Source organism: Pelodiscus sinensis, chromosome 1, assembly GCF_052426305.1.
Source record: "Pelodiscus sinensis isolate ZL-2025 chromosome 1, ASM5242630v1, whole genome shotgun sequence".
Taxonomy (NCBI): Eukaryota; Metazoa; Chordata; order Testudines; family Trionychidae; genus Pelodiscus; species Pelodiscus sinensis.
Window position 1 is genome coordinate 351344480 of NC_143052.1, and position 14918 is coordinate 351359397.

The window sequence follows — 14918 nt, forward strand, 5'->3', positions numbered from 1 at the left end:
GTTCACCCACCTGGAGTGGAAGTAGTAGTGGCACTCTAGCCTGCTCTCAGAGCAGTGGAGTCTGCTGGAGTGCTGCCTTTCCCCAGCACCTAAAATGTATTTAGGGCAATTTTTAGTAAAAGTCATAGACAGGTGACAGGTCATCTTAACCATAGTTCTCTCCAGCAAAGTGACAGAGCCCCTGTGTGCCTACCTGGTCATCAACAGTTTATGGAATTTGCTTTGGTCACAAGGATGTCACAATAGTGCTTGTGTAAGTTTAACTGGAAGTTCTAGTTGACAGACTGAGAGGCCATCTATCTCTCAGTACTGGAGCTAGTTGGAGAAAGGATTGAGAGAAGGTGTTGAGGAAAGACTAAACCATGAATACATTTGTGAATGAACAGGAGGTAATTGATAGAGGTAAGGGTCACTATTGTATTTTTTATATCCAACCTGTATCCACACATACACATTCAAGAGCATGGGTGCATAGAAACGTGTAATATTCTCCATTTATATGACCAGATCATTAGCTGCTGTAAATCCAGTGAGCCTCTACTGACTTCCCTTTTAATTGACTTGAGTTGAAGGACTGGCCTACAGCCTCTGAACCTGGAAACTTTCCTGACAACCTGTGTCACTATTGGATGTTATGGGGAAGGTCTTCTTTCCTTTCTCCAGTTGTTTTATGTTTAATATGGGTCCTTATTTTATGACTTCTGCATCCTTGGAGCCAAAATCTAGTGGTGCAAAGCATCAGAGATGGGAGAAATTAGAAGAGAAAACACAGAAGGACTTCTCTTCTAGCTGACTGTGTCTAGACTACAAAGTTCTATCACTTTTCTTTTGAAAGAGGCTTTTCTGACAGTTGGCCCGTCTACACTGGGCCAAATGTCAGAAAAAAAGCCTCTTTCAGAACATCCCTTCTTCCTCGTAGAACGAGGTTTACTGAGATGCTGAAAAAACATGTCTGCTTTTCCAATATTTTTTTGGAAAAGCAGATGCATTCCTTGGACGTGGCAGAGCTTTTCTGGGATATCTCTGGTATCCTGGAAAAACTCTGCAGTCTAGATGTACCTGCTGTCTACTTAAGATATTAAGTGGATAGCTAGCATATTAAATGGAGGATAACAAAGCGTTTCTTAGCAACACTAGTGCTCTTAATCCTTCACCATTACTATTGCAACTGTATGGGCAATGTAAGTTACAGTTCTGATTCCATCTGCATCTGGGTGTTGGAATCGAAGGGTAAGGATGGGTAATCGCCTAATCTTGAGCAATCTTTCATGGGAAGGGTAAATTCTGATCAATTCCTCCTCCATGCCTTGGAATGCTGTTACAATGGAGACAGATAAATATGGCATTTCAGATTTCTTGTTAAATATTAAGTCTCCAGGAGGATTTCTGCTGAGAGACACATGGGAGATAAAATCCTGATTTTATTAATACATCAACTATTTCACAGTTTCATAGAGTTTAAGGCTGGTAGGTCATTAGATCATGTACTTTAATCTTCTGTATGTCACAAACCATTACATTTCACCTAGCAACCCTATGCTGAAACCAAAACTTGTCTTGGACTAAAAATTGTCACTCTTGAAGGGTATGTCAACACAGCAGTGTTAATTTGGAATAACTGATGTTATTGCAAAATAACATAGTCCGCATCTACCCAGCAAGCCATTATTTCAACATAATGTCAAATAATGTCAAGCTGGAGGACTTCTTTCTCCGACTCCTATAACCCGCATTTTATGGGGAGTAAGGGAAGTAGGAGGAAGAGTGCTCTTTCCCCGACTTCCTGCTGTGTAGACAGCGCCAAAAGCCGAAATAAACTATTTCAACTTAAGCTGCACAATTGATAGCTCAAGTTGTGTAGCTTATTTCTGCTTTAGCCCTGCTGTGTAGATGTGCCCAAGGCCTAGGAGACTAAGATGCTGTGTGCTGCAGACAGAGGATAGGAGAAACTGAAATGCTACCAATGCCTGAGGCCTTTGCAATGGTAGAGAAATGATTAGGTCAGAAATGCCCTGATGATCCTGGTGGTTGATCAGTGCCCCATACTCCCGAAGAAGACAAATTCCCAACCTCCCAAACAATAATCCCTGCTAGTCTGACCCAGGGAAAATTCCTCCCCACCCTCAGATCTGGAGATCAATTGCATCCTGACCAATGTTCTCTCCAATTCTACGTGTAGAATACATTTGATGTGCATTGAGGCATGGACGGATGTGTACAACCATTAGAAACACATGTCTGCCACCCAAGTGCTCAGTTTACAGGTAACACTGATCCTGACTATGTGAGCAAGACTTACCAAGACTTAATCTCTGAGGCTTCACATAAAGGTATGGGGTAATCACCCTACCCATGGAAAACACCTAGCTAGATAATTTCATGGAGGTTAGGTCCATAAAAGGCTATTAGCCAGGGGATAAAATGGTGTCCTTGGCCTGTGTTTGTCAGAGGCTGGAGAGGGATGGCAGGAGATAAATCGCTTGATCATTGTCTTCGGTCCACCCTCTCTGGGGCACCTGGTGCTGGCCACTGTCGGCAGACAGGATACTGGGCTAGATGGACCTTTGGTCTGACCCAGTACGGCCGTTCTTATGTTCTTATGTTGTGCATTGGGGGAAAATCTTTTAGGGTCTCTAGAGGCAACTGGACAAATACCTATTCCATGTGTCTTCTCTGCAAGTATTTAAATTACCATAAAATAAAACTGAAGCCTTTTTTCAAAACAGAGTGCATAAAGTTTGACTTCTAAATTCATACAGTGGGGTCTTTAAAAAGTGGCTTGATTTTCAAGAGATACTGAACCCCTAGAAGTTCTTTGCACCATCCATAGGTAATTCTGGGTGCTCAGCACTTTTGGAAATGACACCCTGACTAAGCAAAACACTTCAGCATGTGTTTAACTTTAGATTTATTTGTTGGCATTGAGTTAGGCATGTGATTAATTTGTTGAATCAGGATGTAGGCGTGTTAATATGGATTTAGGAGTTTTAGTTTAGGCACCCAGTTTTAAAAATCTTGGCTATAAATTATTCTGTGTGCTATCAAAATGCCTAAATTAATAGTAAAGGTGGAAAAGATTATTTTATGTGGGGATCTTATTTAAAAGGAGCAGCTTTTCCTTATTATAATCCGTCCCCCCACAATAGGTCTGCAAACAGATATGGTCACCATGAGGGAAGAAAAGGATTTGCATGATTCCCAGGTCCACTTATCACCATGTCTGGTCTCCTACAGAGTCTTTACTAGATAGTGAATTAAAGACACAAGCACTGAATCCCAACATCAATGATAACCAGCAGAATCCTTTCCTTTAATTTCAGCTGTTTACAGCGAGGTTGTTTTCCTCCTGGACCATATGGACGATCAAGATAAGGCCTCTATTGCCCTTCAGATTGTCAAGATAGCTGAGACCAAACTGGCTGTCGTTGTGACTGTTCTGCTAGAAAAACTTCAGCAGGATGAGGTAGGGCAGTTTCATCAAATCACATCTGTTTTCCATGTTTCCACTCCAAATTCTGTTTGACTTCATGGAAGTAATTCAATACAGAACTTGGCTCAGCCCACCTTCAGTGTAATCAGTATTTACCCTTCTGTCTTCATGCAAAACTCATCATGCAAAATTCTGTTACAGATCAGGATGATATAATAAAGAGACACTCAGAGGAGCACTGTCCTTTTGTACACACTGGAGTACCTGGGCTGTATATTATAAAAGTGCACTGTAGGGGTATCTATAATCTCTTATAGCAGTATTTTGTCCTCCTTTAGCATCTTCATCCAAAAACCTCAAAGCACTTACCTACTTACTCATGAATTAGGTTTTACAGCACCTTTGGGAGAGTGATAAACATCCCCATTTACTGATGGGCTGTGTCATGGGGAATTAAATAACTTGCTCAACACCACATAGTGAGTTAGTAGAAGAATGGCGAATAAAACCCATGTGAACTGACTCTCTGCTCTAAACCCAAGACAACACTTCTTAATTATAATGACATATGATTGGGATATAGCTTTGAAGGGTTCTGAAATAATCCAAACCCCTTTTTCTTTTATTAATACTCGCATCCAGCAAAGTCCATTTCTCTATTAAGGGTCAACACAGAAGGCATTTTAGTTTCAAGTACCAGGAAGCCAAGACAAGCAGTTCATTTCTGGCTCGCTTGAATAGTGTGGGGCTCTTGTATTCATAAGTTATCAATTATGATTTTCAATTAAAAATCCTCCTTACATTTAAAAATGAATGGAAAGAGGCAGAGCCTCTCCCCACTAGAGCAGTAATAATAGCAGTTTGCAGCAGCATCCTTTAAAAGCACAACCACTGGAATGTGTAGCCAACCATTGGCTTTGAACATTCCAAAGTGCTTTATGACCTTAGCAGGCAGTTCACACCTTCAGCTGCCTGAATTCAGAGTTATAGACTCACAGGAGACAGATGTGAAAGGCTTGTTGGATCATCCAATTTCCCAGCAGTGCCTTTTTCATTTTTTTGGGCCAAACCAATTTTAAAAGCTCCTAGTGACTGGGTTTCCACCACTTTCCAATGAAGACTATGTAATAACCTGATAGATGTCTTATAGCTGGGGCATTTTTCCTGATGTTAAAGTCTAAATTTTATGTCTCTGATACTGCCCCCTGCTGTGCAATGTACGTGCTGCAGGGTAAGAAACACTGACTCCTAAGCATCCTCACTCCACAGTGCATGCTATGCAGCAAGGAGGTGGTGGCTGGCTGGAGTAGGCAGTCACGGTTGTGCTGACTCTGTGGAGGAGAGCTGACCTGATCTGAGCCCAGGGGAGTCCAGTTGTTTTCCCACTGTGATGTGATACGATTCCAAGAGAAACCAGGACACTCCAGGGATACTTAACCACTTTCTTATTTATTGCAAGCTTTAAGCAGTTATTACAGTTGTTTAAGTTTTACAAGCCTTAAAAACAATTACTACACAATTTAAACCTTAAATGCCATACATTCTAACGCAATAATATAGTGCAAAGCAATGCAAAAGCAATTAATAAAAGAGCTACTATAATAAAATAATAAAGACTAGTTCACTTACACTTCACCCGTATGCCACCTACAGTAGCAGGCAGGAGGTCATGGTTCCTTTTCTTCCCATGCATTGGAACACCATGCACTGGATCACCAGTGTGAAGGGCCTATTTACTTCTAGTTATATCGAGCAGTACCTGTGGGTAAATCCTGCTCATTCCCTCCCACTGATTGTTCTTACTAAGCCCATTTTATAGCAAAGCGAGACTTGGTTGTTCTAATAATATTTACCAATTGATTACGTATTGTGTAGGATATGTAACATGCCCAATACCCTATCTGGAGTACATCCTGTCACTCAGGATGTTGCTGCTATGTGCATAGTTGACAGTTGTATTGCTGCATCTGTAATTTGTGGTTATCAGAAACAGAAGTACCTGTACAAGATTGCTTGCCATGTGTTCTTGACATAGTCTCACGTACCATGCTTCATCTGCATTGTTATGCAAAACATTCCTTCCTCTCACAGCTTCTCCCATGACCTTGCCTGCATGCTTATGTGCACCAGACTTGAGACAGGCCTGGGTTTTGCTTGTTAGAGATCTGCATGTGTTAAAGGGAGACATGGCCATTTACTGTCAAGGCAGGCTCCCCTACACCCACCCAACCTCACCCTGACGCATGAGGTCAGATCCCATAGAGGTTGCAGGTCTCTATTTAAAAGTCAGTTCTGCTGGCCTCCCTGCACTTTTTAAAATTTTCTCCTGAATTACTTCCAAGGTGTTGATCTTTTCTGGGGAATGTGGTGCCAAAAAAGTGAAATAAGCCAGAAGCAGTCACACCTCAGATGAACAATGAGAAACTTCCTGCTTTATGACAAGATTCCTGTATGTAACAAACCCAACCCAGATGGCTGACTTTTTTTTTCACTGTCACTCCAGGTCACTTGTTGTTTCCCACTTTTCTCCCTCTCATTATGTCAGTTATATTGACCCCCTCTCTAGGTGCGCTAGTTTGCAGTTCTCTGAAATCAGTCTTGTTCTGCTCAGGTTTCTAATTTCTCTGTGCCCCTCTTTATTATTTCTCTGTCACAACTCATACCTTCAACTCCTCCATATTTAGTATCATCTGTGAATTTCAACTTTGATGGACCCCATAAAAGAGACCTTCAAATGTGCGACTGTCAATGTAGAGGTAACTCCTGAGCTAATTTTCCCTAAAAGCTGCAGAAGATTTACTGCAGGAGTTGGGTATTTTATAATTGTATTTACAAATTCTGTCTGGAATGGATAAAAAAGGGCAAGATGCTAATAATAACAACAACAACAACAACAACAATAATAATAACAATAACAATAATAAACAAAATTAGATAAGGGGGCAGTGCAGGGCCCTTATTCTGATTAAAAAATTTGTAAATTGCTCAGCTTCTTCTGAAGTGCTGCTAGCTGGGGTGATTGTGGAGGGCATAGCAAGTTTTACACAAATGAAGACTAGGGGTTACTTGAGTGAGTATGCAGGCTGTGGAATCAGTGTGGTCTAGTGGAGAGGACTCCAGATAGTGAATCAGAAGACCTGAATTATTTTCCTGGCTATTGATCTGCTCTTTTAGCCTGGGCTAGTTGTTTCATGTTTAGATTGTAAACTCTTTTGGGCAGAAGCTTATTAGCGTAAGTGTTACTATATTGCATTACTATATTAGCTTATAGCATTACTATATTGTCATCAAGGAAACATTTTCCCCAATTGTTCTTTTATGTTTTGTCCCCAGAAAAACAGAGTAGACATGTACTGTATCCTGGAGAAAGTATTTCAGCAGGATGCCCAGGTCCTAGAGAGAAGGCTACTGAGAAAAATAATAACACTTGCCTCAAACCACATGAGAGAGACTCAGGTAAGTTAGACTAACGGAAGTGTTGGAGCATAAGCTTTTGTGGTCAAAGACCCACTTCACTGCTTTTGCAGATTCAGACTAACACGGCTACCCCTCTGATACTCAGGTAAGTTAGTTTTCCCTATATGCTAATGACAGGAATGAAAGCTTAAACTAATTAAAACATTTTTTGTAAACTATATACTGAAACTCCAGGATTGATGACTGCTAGGGGCCCACAGATCCCCACACCGTCCTCCAGAAATCCCAGGTCCTAAGCAGCATGTGACTAGTTTCATCTTGTTCAAGTTACACATGTGCTTAAGTGCTTTGTAAGGTCAGGATATTGTGACATATATCAGATGCAGAGAGGCCTACCGTTTCTTAACAAGCAAGTTTTTTGTGAAGTCTACTAGGGATTTCATTATTGATACTGATTTTCTGTGGAAGGTGCTCTGATACTATGGTGTTAAGCAGCAGGATGAAACCTTAAAACAGAATCTGAGCTATTTCCAAAAGAAGCAGTATTTGGATTTAGGGTATAGTTTATTCAGGAAAATTCTCTGAATATCTTGAAGCTGCCCACCTCCTCTGAGGGAAAAATATCATGTCACTATGATAGCCAATCATCCACCACAAATAGCTAATAGCGAATAATCTAAGCAGCTTGCAAACAACTGAAAGGCTGACAAGTGTTTAGCCAAACGATTCAATGATTATTTATGACTAATGATTCTGTTCACAGAAAGTTGGGTGGAAAACAGAAATAAGAACTTGATTCATTTGAGCAGCATTGGCTGGTGTAGTTGGCTTTTATCACTTCAGTCTCTCTCTTTTTGTATTTTTTAAGGAAGCAACAAATGAACTAAAAGTGGCAGCGAGCAACACATTAGTGGCTCTGGCACGCTGCTATTTCAATGAGGTGATGTATGAGCTTCAATGTCATCTGAAACCACTGGAGCTGTCTGACGAGTTCACTTTGATTACACTGGGCAACCTATCATCAGCCTATAGTATGTCAACTTCCATCTTTTGTTTCCAAGTTATTGTCTTCCATTTAAGGACAGAGGTTCACGCTCTGTACAGCTACACAAAGTGCTATTTGGGGGGCATGAGATGAACTGCTGTGGCTGGTTCCAGTTGCTAGACCATGAGCTATCCACACCAAGGTGCAAGCTCTTATGCCCCATTTGAAGTTCTTAAAGGACAAGATTGAGGAAAATCAGGTCTAGTGGAGCTCTTCTCCATTCCATTTCTCATCCCTCCCCAGTGCTCTCTCTCCTACTCTGGGAGAGGATTGGGCATCTGGCACAGCTGCACATTGGTGGAGAATGCTCCTCCTCAGGGTAAATCCCCCACTGATTTTTTACTGCTGCCTTATCATTTGTGTACGCAGCACAAAATGACCTAGGAGCCCATAGCATCCGACCCAGCGGTGTTTCTAAATGCGATAGTAAGAAGGCAGATAACAGTCAATTGTCTGTCTTCGTTTTCTTCTGGTCCTTCTTTTCAGCACTCAAGTGCATTCCTTTTGTGGGAATGACCCTGTACGGCATGAGCTCCATGCGGATGTTAGTCGACGAGAGCAGGCTGAGGCAAGCATTTTGTGGTGGTAAGTGCCAGCACTTATTGTAGATGTCCAAAATGGATATTTAGGGGCCTTGGTACAGAGTTAAGTGACTGATCGTTTACAAACAGGCTCTGAACTGGATTGTACCAGGGGCTGAGTCCTCATGCTCCTCTGGCACTCAGTGGAGTTGAGAGTGCTCCTTACTTTGCTGGAGGTGCTGAGCATTTGTAAGTTCAGGCCCTTTATGACTTGTGGATATTTTAAAAATAAACAAAAGCTGATGCTGCCCGTGTGCCAGGAAACTCCTGGGGGAGAATGTGCAGGCAACAGACTGAATTACATTTAAAAATTTCCCGTTTTCCACCCCTCCACCCATTCCTCCTCTTTAGTTGCTTAATTATCATCTCCTTTCACCCTCTTTCTCTGTCCTCTGGCCTTCTCCACTTCTCTCTTCCTTTGCTTTTTAGTTGATGCTCAAGTAAGGCCACGTCTACACTATGCAGAAGATCAATGCTGCTGCAGTTGATCACCAGGGTCCAAATAAGCAGGTCTAGTGAAGACCCACTATTTCGAACTGAGTGGGTGCTCCCGTTGGCACCGGTAGTCCTGCTTCTCATGAGGAATAACACTCCTGTCAACCTTCCACTGTGTGGACAGTCTGAAAACCCTATTTAAGATACGTCAACTCCAGCTACATAATTAACATAGCTGGAGTTGCGTACCTTAAGTCAACTTTCCCGTTTAGTGTAGATCAGGCCTAAGGGACTAATCCTGCACCTTTGAGATAAATGGGAATTTTGCCATCAGCTTCATAGAACATAGGATTGAGCCTTAATTTTCCTTTCAAGGGCAGTGGGTGCATCTAATTTTAGGGCAAAATGCTGTCAAATCTCAGTATAGCTAATAGGAGTTAGGGGCACTGAACATCTTTCAGACAAACTGTAACCCAATAGGAAATCATACAGTTTTAGGGCTAAATAAGCAATAACTGTAGAGGACATGAATCATTCAGAAAACAGCTGGTCAAAATATTTTGGTTTTTTCATTATATGTTTCATATTTTTTTCCAATTTGATGGAATATTAAACTGAAAAATGTCAATGACAGTTTTAATCAGGATGTGTTCATTGTTTTTGTGCAGCTAAAAAGGTGGCTGAAATTTGTTGATTTTTGAAACATGTGAATGATCTTTGTAATTTGAAATTTTGAAAAAAACAAGAGTAAACACTTTTAATTTAATTTAAACTACCTTTTCAATCAGCTCTAATTAAGAGGTAACAAGGGAGAAAAAATATGTTTTCAAATTATGGGAATTAAAAAGAGATGGAGAGAGGCAAAAGAGAAGAAAGCCTTTTGAGAAACAAGAAACGGAAAGGAGGGAAGAGAAATAATTCAAAACTGTTATTGGATTTCATCAGCTGTTCCTGAATTGGGCATGGAATTGTAATAAACTACAAGCCTGGGTGTCTTCACTGATAAAGCAACGTATCCTTATTACTATTGCATCCTTTTCATATTGCCTGTCTTTTTTCCTTCCATGCAGTTCTGGAAAAATGGTCAAGGGCAGTAAATGTATATTTTAGTAACTGGGAAAAGTGCCCATTTCCCAGAATGGGTAAATCTCAATTCTGTGATGAAATTCTTCCCCTCTATCGTCATGTGACAAGCAAATGGACCACATGTGAAGATTTGGAGGTGAGAATTGTAGGTTTTCTAAACCTTTATGAGAAATTGTATCGTTAAATTCTCTGTGTATGGCACTCTTTGTGATGATGGAGTTCAATGGCAGGTTCTTTGGGATAGAACAGAGTATGATGAAAAACATTTAAAAAAGATTATAATGTCACAATCTCATGGAAATTCTGTCTGTACATAGTGTACATAGATTCCAGTTTTGTCACCTGACATGCAGATGAATATAGGAGAATGGGCTAAATTCATTCCTGGCAGATGTCTATTCAGTTCCAGTAGAGTTACAGCAGGAATGAGTTGGTTTAGTGTGCATACTAATCTGGGGAAATATCCCACTTGGGAAAGTTGTGAGGTGCAGTAGAATATAATTCTGAAACCAACACCATAGCTGTGTCTAGACTGGAAAAACTTGCCAGCTGTCTACACTGGCTGCTTGAATTTCCGGAAAAGCACTGACAATCTCATGTAAGATCGTCAGTGCTTTTCCGGAAATACTATGCTGCTCCCGTTCAGGCAAAAGTCCTTTTCCGAAAGACTTTTGCGGAAAAGCATCCTGCCAATCTAGACGTGCTTTTCCGAAAATGCTTTTAACGGAAAACTTTTCCGTTAAAAGCATTTTCGGAAAATCATGCCAGTGTAGACGTAGCCCACGAGTCTTAATTCTTTACCAGGAAATATTGAGATAGGGCTGTTTCAACAGTGGAAAAGGGAAATTGCACTCGTCAGAAGTAAAAAAGATGGGCCCATTGCATGATATTGAATGACTTTGTAGGAACATAAATTCTGTGTCTCTATGTAGCTCAAGCAGGCCATCATCTTAGCCCTTGGTCCCATGATGAGCCTCCTCCTGCATAAAGAAGAGTATCAAGATAAGGTGTTCGAACAGATCCCATGGCTCCTTGAGCAATATAAAGAGGACGTTAATGTTTTTCATGTCACCAAGGTGAGATACTTATTAAAATAACTATCAATGTGTGCGCATAGGTGAACTGCACTAGCTGCTACCAGTGGCGTTTCCTGGTCTACATAGTGACTTGTTAGATAATAGATAAACACACAAGTCTTGATTTTATAGACATGGTGACCCAGGTGACAAGTTTTGTAGGTAAAAGCCTCTCATGAAAAGTATCTTCTGTTTCCTGGAGATGCTAAGGAGGTAAGAAACAAAACACCTGCCCCTCCCCCCCATAAGATACTCCCTCCTTGTGATTTACTGGTACATCCTATCAACTCTGTGTCTCTCTTTTAGATTATAAATAAACTCCTCAGAGCAGGGGCTGCTGTGTGTTGTCTCTGGGCAGTATTAAGTAAACTGCCAGTAGCTGATAATTAATACTAAGAAGGCCTGAAGTGCATTGCTTTAGATTATATAACTAGATAGATATAAAATCACTGTCTAGTTCATCTACCGTTGTGTACAGGGCTGTTGTAGCTGTGTTGGTTCAAGGATATTAGAGAGACAAGGTGGGTGAGATAATATAATTAAAGATATTATTTCACCCACCTTGTCTCTCTTATTTCATCTACCCTCAGTATCACATGACCAAGGTAACTCCTGCCTGCTGATAGTGAGAGGATGGAGTGAGGGCAGTTGGCTTCAGTAGTATGATTGAGCATGCTCAGTCTATGTGAGCTGGCTCAGTACAAGCCAAGCAGCAAATCCAGGGCCACAACCCTGCTGCCCTTCCCCCCTCCCCACTTCCCCCATGGTTTACTCCCAATCTATGTTGGCTTTCTGGTCCAGAATATGTGGTTGCTTTGGGGATTGGAATGCCTATGACTTTGAGGGAATCAATGTCTCATGGACTTGACTAAAAGTATCAGAAGACTACACAAGAGCCTAAATGTAGTAAAATATGTAGATTTCATCAGAGATATCCTGGAAGCTTCAAGCAGCAAAAAAGAAAAGTGTGTAGGTACAGGAAGGAGTTAGACTGTCATCTCATTATCAATAGCCTGGAAGAGAACATAAAATCATCATTGATAAAATATATGTAATGACCTAGCAGAGAAAGGCATGACATGATCCAGTGGCTACAAACTGAAACAGGATACATTCAGATGGGAAATAAGGTCTACCTTTTCAGTGGTGGGATATTAGCCATTCAAACCATTTACCAAGAGTCAAGGGGATTATTTTAAAATCAAGATTGGATTTTTTTCTGAAAGTTCTGCTTTAGGAATTATTTTGGCAATTTCTAAGGCCTGTGTCATACAGAAGGCCTGACTAGTTGATGACAATCATCCCTTTTGGCCTTGGAATCTATGTATTCCATGAACCTGCTTCAGTCATTGCATATTGCTCCTTTGTATGCCCACCTTCTAACTTTCACCCTCTGTTGTAGAGTCTGAGGCAGCTCTTGGAAGTCTCCGGTGAATATAAGATCCTTCTACCTAAAGGGAAATTTCAAGCCATCTGCAGTGCTCTGCACGACCGGGTGAGGGGAACTTGTTCTTGTATCACTTGAGCTTAAGCTCAGCAGATCTGAAGCATATTAACAATAAACATCTTTTGAATGCTAGTGAAGAGCCCAGAGACCTTCTTATGCCTTATTAGTTTCTGCTGGCTTAAGAATAAGCAGATAGTGGTCTCATTTTATTAGCTAAAATCCAGCTCAGTTTGTAAAGCAATTTTAGCATAAGCCAGTTATTAGAGGGAGTTAGAGTTATATAGTAAAAACTGATCCCATCCAAATGGGGAGGACCTATCCTGTGACAGGGTGACTTAATTGCAGTCTATAATATCTATGTGGGGAAACATATGTAATAATCTAGCAGAGAAAGGCATAACGTGAGCCAATAACTAGAAAATGAAGCTGGACAAATTCAGACTGCAAATAAGGCCTACATTTTTATGGTGGAATAATTAACCATTTGAACCAGTTACCAAGGGTCAAGTCTTGATTCAATTAGCTCTGCTGCTAAAAACACTTTGAAAGCAGGAACTTCTGTTATCCAATGTATCGGTCATTGTTTCTGATTTTTGTTGTGCAGTCAGTACCATTTATTTTGGGTTCAGAGCTCTATTTGGAAAGGTAGGAAGTGAGTGCTTAGAAATTAATTGAGCATCTTCTTTTCAGTTGCTTGTTCTGATTAGTTTTCCTTTGATCACTTCTCTTCTTCCCACAGATCTGTTCTCCAACTCAGCAGCTCATCATGGAAAATCAAATGGAGCTGTGCTATTGTATCCTACTGCTAGGTAGGGGAAGAGACTCCAAATTGCACAGTAGTTTCCTTGTAACTTCCTTCTTTTGTAGGTGTAGTAAGAATGAGCTTTCAGTTGTTAGTGAGGATGTGATTTCTTCCTTTGCAGCCCGTTCTTCTCCTGATGACCTCATAGCATTTCTGCACTCGCAGCTGAAGATTAAGAATGAGACTGTTCGTGTGGCATCCCTGAATCTGCTCACAGCTATTATTGGTGCTGACTGTAAGTAACACAGGAGTAACTGTGACTGCTGCGATCATCGCCATCGTGCTGGGGGTTGAGTTGGGGACATCCAGAGCTAAAAGCATGAGCTGCTATAGGTTGATCTAAAGAACCAAGGCTTTGCAGGCATGGTAGGGCTATAACATACTCATGATCTCTGCAAATGGGGCACAGAGGATCTGTAACACAGGGGCGGATATAGGGCAGGGCGAGCGGGGTGGCCGCCCCGGGTCCCACGCTTCAAAAAGCCCCGCGCACGCGCCGTGGTGCCACCGCACATGCGCATGGCGTCACTGTGCATGCGCCGTGTCAAAGGGGGGGGGGCGTGGAATTATGCTGCCCGGAGCCCCGCAAAACGGTCATCTGCTCCTGCTGTAACACATGGAGTCATATAGTCATAGATTATTAGAACTGGAAGGGACCTTGAGAGGTCATCAAGTCCAGTCCCCTGCCCTCATGGCAGGACCAAGCACTGTCTAGATCATCCCTGATAGGTGTCTATCCAATCTGCTCTTAAATATCTCCAGTGGTGGAGATTCCACAACTTCCCTGGGCAATTTTTCACAGTGTTTAACCAACCTAACAGTTGGGACGTTTTTCCTAATGTCCAACCTAAACCTCCCTTGCTGCAATTTAAGCCCATTGTTTCTTGTCCTATCATCAGAGGCCAAAGAGAACAATTTTTCTCCCTTCTCCTTGCGACACCCTTTTAGATGCATGCTCACCAGAGGGTTGGAAATTCACTAAAGGGACCCAGTGCTGCTCTAAGTTACTCCCATGTGGTCACACAGAAATCAACAGGGTTAATTAAGTGCTGAATGTAGCCTAAGATATTTTCAAGGTTCAAATACAAAGGTAATCTTGTGGCGGATGCATGTTAATAATAATGAGATAAAAACAAAATAGTACTCCTGACTGAATAAGTATTAGACACTCTAGAATAGATTCCAAATTCTGCTATACTGGTGGTAAACACAGACTAACTTCACTAACCTCCATTTGTCTAACTCTCTTACAATATTTCCATCAGGATAGTATGATGGTGCTATTTACAGAAGTGGAAATACTTCAGACTTAGACTGGTATAACTGAGATCAGAGTCTGGTCCTATATTTTCCCCGCTGATTCTGTATATGAGTGAAGCTTGGTAGTACTCTTAAATAGTGCCCAGGACACATTCTAATGTGGAGCATGAGTGTTTGGAACAAAGATATACTATACTGCACACTTCTCCTTATCTTTCAGTGCCTGAGACAAGAGTTAGAAAGTTTCTGATTGTGAAGGCAGTGCAATCTGCTCTCAGTGATCAGAGTGCTAAGGTAAGATTGTGTGTGGAATAGTGGTATTGCTGTTAATATCTGGGA

The 14918-nt window shown here is 41.3% G+C and overlaps 2 protein-coding genes across 2 annotated transcripts; both read left to right on the forward strand.

Annotated features, from left to right (window-relative positions):
- Positions 1-291: 291 nt before the first annotated feature.
- LOC142823589 (maestro heat-like repeat-containing protein family member 2A) lies at positions 292-7926 on the forward strand. Its single transcript, XM_089780363.1, has 5 exons — positions 292-402; positions 3321-3463; positions 6764-6886; positions 7716-7871; positions 7909-7926. Exons 1-5 carry the CDS (start codon positions 363-365, stop codon positions 7924-7926), a joined length of 480 nt encoding a protein of 159 aa, XP_089636489.1. The 5' UTR covers positions 292-362.
- Positions 7927-9983: 2057 nt separating this feature from the next.
- LOC142823900 (maestro heat-like repeat-containing protein family member 2B) lies at positions 9984-13718 on the forward strand. The gene is made up of 5 exons (XM_075915650.2): positions 9984-10130; positions 10927-11070; positions 12473-12565; positions 13257-13326; positions 13441-13718. Exons 1-5 carry the CDS (start codon positions 10047-10049, stop codon positions 13560-13562), a joined length of 513 nt encoding a protein of 170 aa, XP_075771765.2. The 5' UTR covers positions 9984-10046; the 3' UTR covers positions 13563-13718.
- The last annotated feature ends 1200 nt before the right edge of the window (positions 13719-14918 follow it).

Coding starts and splice junctions, on each gene's coding strand:
- LOC142823589 (XM_089780363.1), top strand. CDS start 363: ATGAATACATTTGTGAATGAACAGGAGGTAATTGATAGAG. Junction 403..3,320: donor ACAGGAGGTAATTGATAGAG/GTAAGGGTCACT, acceptor CTTTAATTTCAG/CTGTTTACAGCGAGGTTGTT. Junction 3,464..6,763: donor AAAAACTTCAGCAGGATGAG/GTAGGGCAGTTT, acceptor TTTTGTCCCCAG/AAAAACAGAGTAGACATGTA.
- LOC142823900 (XM_075915650.2), top strand. CDS start 10,047: ATGGGTAAATCTCAATTCTGTGATGAAATTCTTCCCCTCTATCGTCAT. Junction 11,071..12,472: donor ATGTTTTTCATGTCACCAAG/GTGAGATACTTA, acceptor CCTCTGTTGTAG/AGTCTGAGGCAGCTCTTGGA. Junction 12,566..13,256: donor GCAGTGCTCTGCACGACCGG/GTGAGGGGAACT, acceptor TTCTTCCCACAG/ATCTGTTCTCCAACTCAGCA.